The 5,983-nt window shown below is 37.6% G+C and overlaps 1 protein-coding gene across 1 annotated transcript in view; it reads right to left on the bottom strand.

The window, feature by feature from the left end:
* The window catches only part of LOC104491780 (epoxide hydrolase 4-like), a 16,855-nt gene that overhangs the window by 9,341 nt on the left and 1,531 nt on the right, over positions 1 to 5,983 (bottom strand). Inside the window, exons 2-3 of the mRNA XM_010134248.1 lie at positions 5,041 to 5,126; positions 1,384 to 1,541 (exon numbers count right to left, since the gene is read on the bottom strand). Of these exons, the coding sequence (XP_010132550.1) occupies positions 1,384 to 1,541; positions 5,041 to 5,126 (244 nt within the window). The remainder of the gene's footprint in view (positions 1 to 1,383; positions 1,542 to 5,040; positions 5,127 to 5,983) is intronic.

Raw genomic sequence — 5,983 nt, forward strand, 5'->3', positions numbered from 1 at the left:
CACTTACTTATTCTTCCATCGATAAAAACAGTAACTTAACAGCAATAAAAGGAGGGAGGAAATAATGACTGAGTTTTTGAAAGCCTCACCATTCCTCCTTTAACCACTGCTGGAGAATAGTACTATAGTGTCAGATACCATCACCCTCCTCACTGAGGATTGTAACGCTGAGCACATACGCTACAAATGAAAGGTATAAACCCCAAACTGGTTAGAATTCTGACATAAACTTGGACACAGTTGTCAAAGCATCTTATAACCCCTCTTGAATAGAAATCTTTTTAAGCACTTTTGATATAATCAAGTCCTCTGTTAGAACAAAGATAACAAGCCTCAGAAATACTTTTTCAAAAAAATTTTAAATCCCTATGAAATTGAATTATGATGAGAGTACTTCTCAAGCAGAACCATGGCATTACCATGGAGATTAACACAACCAGCAAAGGTTGGAAAATATAAACACAGTGTGGGGACTGCCTGCCCAATCTTTTGACAAGATTTGAACGTCGTAAGCAAAACAAATCTTAAATTAGAACCTTAAAACTGGAATCACTGCTTTATTTCTTCATGTGAAATGCACTAAGTTGTTTCATTATCCCTAGAGTATCCAGGGAATTAAAATTATTCAGAGAATGACAGTCTAATCTCTTGTTTTGCTATTGGTGTGGAAAGGAAATACCCTTCCCTTTGTGTTACAATTTATCAACCGAACAGCTACACTTCAAACAGACCTGGAGGGGTGACTGGCTTCAGCTCTAGACCCTTACATTGTCTGTTTACCACAGGGAGCAACGTGTCCCTTCTCTCCCTTCTGTTCTCACTGTTGTATAAGTCAGAGTGATTCAGCTCTTGAGAACTGACTGCTGTGCAGTAGTATTTTGGGATTTTTTTTTTTAATACAGCAGATGTACTGTCATAATCTTTATAAAGACCACAATATTTAGTCTATCTTGTTTGTGCAAGAAAAATGTCACCTGATTTAAATTCTTTAGTCTTCAAGTGCTATTAGACTCTAATTCAGAACATTATGCACTAAGCGCAACGGTTAGGAGTAAGCAAAGACCTTCTTAGGTAAAAAGACCATAGGTTTGTACTGCTGGATTTCACAGCACATAGGGAAGATGTTTTTTTTTAAAACTCATGGTGGAAAATCATCTTTACATATTGTTTATCCTGACATACACATCACAGTTAGAAAACAAACCTTCTTCATTTGTAACAGTCTATAAAATACATGTGTCCTTAGATTTGTATCTATACACGTGATGTGTATATAGTAAAGAAAATGCAATTTTTAAAAAAATCAGTGGTAGATCTTTATATTTTTGTTTCCAGGAAATCAAGTAGTCTATGAGCTGAATAGTTTGTCTTCTATTAACGCACCTAGAGATTCCAAAATATCCTTTATATCTGTTATCAGGCAATCTAGTTTGTAATTTTCTTTGTGAGACGGAACATCTGTTTCTCCATAACCTCTCAAATCCAGGGCCACCACTCGATATTCACTTTTAAATTCCCGCAGCTGATGGCGCCAAGAATACCTAACAGAGGGGAAAAAAAAGTTGGAGTTATAAGGTCAAGCAGTATGATACCAAAATGCACTCAATGCTTTTGTTTCCAAATAGTCGGGGGTAAATGAGCATAGCTTTTTTTACAATGAGATTCTTTTTCTTTCTGTGGTGAGCTGATGGTCCTTTGTGGCTCTAGTAGTTTTGTGCTTCTGTCTTAAGTTCCCCAGTGAGGAAGTGCAGCTGCCAGAAAGGCAGCATGGCCAGAGCCTGGGTGTTTCTCAACAGTTCCCGGAGTCTGGCATGGTCCCTTTGCTGGAAAGGATGCAGGCATAAACAGAGAATGCAGAGGACTATTCTGTTTTAACCTTGGAGATGTAGTATCATCAAAAACAGTAAGGTCTGAAAAGCTTTCTCTTCTCCCTGGCTTGCTCAGATACACTTTTTGATGGAGTAGGGAAACATGCCTCAAGGCATGGTGTGTGGGTTTTTTTCTTTTCAGAAAAGGAATGTCAGATAATTCATACAGTAAATAAACCAAAGAAAGAAATACAATAAATAACAAATGAACTTGCTGAAGTTTATACAATTTACATCCTGTGTACCTTCATCTGTGTTTCTATATTACCAGAATTGTTCCAGAACAATCTCTCAATGTGTTGGTACTACACAAAGTATTTCTGCTTGTGTTTCTACAGAAAAGAGTGATAACATTACACACATTAAAAGACATACAAAAGAACTCAGGCAAAGGCCTCATTCTGTAATGGAATGTTGGGTGTTACGAAGCAAAGACAACAGGAAAATGGTGGGTCTCATCCTGCAAGAACCACCTGCCCTGCAGCTGTTCCTAAAACCAAATAAAAACCAGAACAGCCAGTACCAGTACCAAGACAGACATGGCCTTACCTTAAACTGTAAGAGAGATATATACAAATAACATGATCATTCTAGGCATGTATAGTAATGGCTGCAGCCCTCTGTGCTAGGATCTAGCCTTTATTTCGGCTCTTGTTTCAACAGTCTCAGAGAAACGCTATATAACACTTGGACCATCAGTCATCGGAACAGCGATGCACAGAATTCTACCTTCATTCAAACAGTGCCTGTATCAAACCCTTGGCTCTTCCACTTCAGCTTTGCCTCCAGCCTATTAGGGACTTTGAACATAAGTGGTATTACAGTAACACTCATTAATTATAGGAATTTGTATTCATATAAACAGAACAGTCAGAACCTTTTCATTTCAGTGCTACATAATGCAAATTCTAGATTTAGCTGAGATCTCCAGGAATGAAATTTTTAAAGGCATTATACAATGACTTAGAAGCTGAATTTGCCATGGTAACTGTTGTAGCTATTCTATATATATTTCAGTAAGAAGAAACAACAAGGCCCATAAATAAACAAAGGAACTATTTTTGTTTTTAGAAGATGTCCATTTGCTATCCTCATCTTCTGTTTTCACAACAGCCAATCAGTCACCAAATGTCTGACTCACCAAATGGGCAGGGTTTATATTCAAAGAAATACTTTTCCCACATACGAAATGTAACTACTGGATAACTCCTTTGCAAGCGGAACTTGGAGATGTTGCTGAATATTTCATGTTCATAAGGTTGAACCATGTAAACTTCTGATTACATTATTTCTGAAAGGCAGCTTGTACAAAATTTAGGGGCTCAAACACAAGTGTTATAGGTACTCAGCTGTCTCAACACGTTATGCCCAATTTCAAGTATTTTATTATTGTCTTTCCACAACACTGGTATTGATTTTCAAGTTCTTATTCATCTGAAGCACTTAATGGCTCTGGTGCATTGTATTATTGAGTCATCTTTCATCTTCAGACATTCTCAGTCACTCACTAAGGTCAGTAGTGTCTGGTTATAGTTGTCCTACTTACAACCTTGAGACATTTGAAGGCACAGGACTTGTTACAATTAAGATTTGTAAGGGTGGATCATATCTGTTTTGGTTTGGGATTTTTTGTGTTTTTTGGTTTGTTGGGGTTTTTTTTTGCTAGCCAAATGATACAAATTTGATCTGCTTTAAATATCTCTTAAATTGTGATTATTTTATCTTGTGCTCTCAGAACAATCTCTATTCTTGCCTAAAAAATACTTCAGTGATTAAAATAACAAACCAACCTCAGTCTTGGTAGCGTGACTATTTTATAGATTACTGGCGTGGAGTCTTCTTTTTCAAAACAGTTATATGAACTATGCTATTGGTGGTCCCAGTGACCTATATAACAGTTTCTTATTCATTCCTTTTGAATGGTCAGGTAATACAACATATTAACTGTCATTTAAAGCATGACTCACCATTCTAGACTGTAAGAATGGCTTTCTGCTTTTTGAAAGTAATACACTGAATCTCAGTAGAATATGCATATAGAATGCTCAAATTTCCATTATTATTCCCACTGCAGGGGAAACTATCTGTAGTCTCTGCTGTCTTCCCCGGTTAGAATACGTGTTATGCGAAGTATGCCTAATGTTTGCATAGAATATGCATCCCCCATCTAACTTCTTTTTAACCAAAGTTTACAGTTTTAATCCTTTTAGACAGCAATTTCTTATTAGAATAATCTACTTCTTTGAAAATTTATCTTAAAATAAATATGACTTTCTACCATCGTCCTCTGGGCCATTAACATCTATAGGAAATTGCTAAGAACTGACCTCCGTTTTACCTGGATCAATTTATCATGGTATGACCTGAGTCCAGCTTGAAAGATCACAGTTCCAACAGTGGACCCTAGCTCCATATCCGAGTTTAGAAAGGAAAAGGATCGTTTAACTTGCTGAATTACTGGCATTACCACTTCCCCTATTCCCTAATTGGTTTTTTGTGCAAGTTCTGTAAGCCATGCTTCACTAGTTAAACCTGGCAATGACAGCCTGAGCAATTTGGTTAAATCATTAGACACATGACTGCTTTTCATTGTTATCAACAAACATTGAGGACTGTGATTGATTCATCATTCATCTTGTGATGAACTAATAATAGCACCTTTTTCCCTGAGTAGCATTCTGAAATTAGGCTGCACAATAGCCTATAGAACTCGTAGTGCTTCTTCCCCTCCCCTAGTTAAAAATTAATGTATAGTATTTTTAATAAATGCAGCAATCCATATTGCACTTAAAACACAATGGATCCTCATTTTAACACCCTCTGCTATAATTCATAAGTTTAGCCATATTGTACAAACATTATGCAAGCAGGAAATTAATGAAAACTGAGCAGTTCCTCCCCAAAGTTTAAAGAAAAGTGTACATATTTGGGGAAAAGAGACTGACAATGCAAAAAAGACGGTTGGTTTGTGTCAGCCTGCAGGAATTCTTTGTGAATGCTGCAGTTAAAAAAATGTTTCAATTGTTTCTTCTGTACTAAAACTTCATGCCATTTAGTTAGTACTCATAGATACATAAAACAGATCACGCTGGGGATTCTTAGGCTGAGAGGGTCATTCTTGGGTATCTTAGGCAGCCTCTTTTATACAAGAAAAGCCCGTAGGGAGTTTTACCAGAATTCTGGAAAGCCATGAAGCAGCAGCATGAGTGGTTTACCCCTTTCTCCGGCAGCCACATAGTGGAATCTTAACCCTGAATCCTAAAACGAGAGAAAAACAAGTGTGTTTTTATTGCTGCATAGAACTGCTATACCGGGATTTAAGAACAAATATGGTTTCAGACAATATTCCAAGAAATTATATATTGTCCCTGAAAAAAAAAATCAAATTGTTAGTTTTTGAAGCTGAAGTCTTCTGTGATTCTGAGATAGGCATCTGCTGCACCCTGGCCGTGCTGAGTGGTATTCCGCACCCCGGCTGCCACAGCTTCTTCCAGGAAGGACCGTCTTTCATACATGCCAGGCAATGCTGACCATGTGCCAGTTCAGCCACGAGCATGCTAACGTTTCTGAAAGAGCACCACTGCCGCCTCGCTTTCACATGGACACCAGCCACGTGCTTTACGGAAAAACTTGAAGACACAGTATACTCTAAATGCACTTCCAGTCTTTCAGTTAGTCTCTAAGATTACGCAACTATTGAAAACCATCACACTGCATTCTGTCACAATAAAGGACTGCGTGGATTCTGAAGAACCAAAAGCAATTAAAATTAAGTAACTAGAAAGCAAGTGGGTTTTGCTCATTTTTAGTGTTCAAGGTTTCAGACTCACTTCAAAACAGAAAGCCGTAATGTTATAATCTTATTCCTGCCCTGTCTATAGTCACTAATTCTGATGCACCTTTTAAGAAAATGGGTCTTATGAGAATTACCAGCAGGCAAGTTACCTATTGTTTGCAGTGCAGAGGCTGAACACTGAAATGCCATTGAAATTAATGGACATACACAAGCTTACACTAACTCAAGGTCAAACCCGGTAGACTTTAAATAAGCTGAAATTATGACCTAGAGGGTTTACTGAATTCTGGCACAGAAACAGATACAGAAGTTGGGAAAG

This window comes from Buceros rhinoceros, unplaced genomic scaffold (assembly GCF_000710305.1).
Source record: "Buceros rhinoceros silvestris isolate BGI_N320 unplaced genomic scaffold, ASM71030v1 scaffold20524, whole genome shotgun sequence".
Classification (NCBI taxonomy): domain Eukaryota; kingdom Metazoa; phylum Chordata; class Aves; order Bucerotiformes; family Bucerotidae; genus Buceros; species Buceros rhinoceros.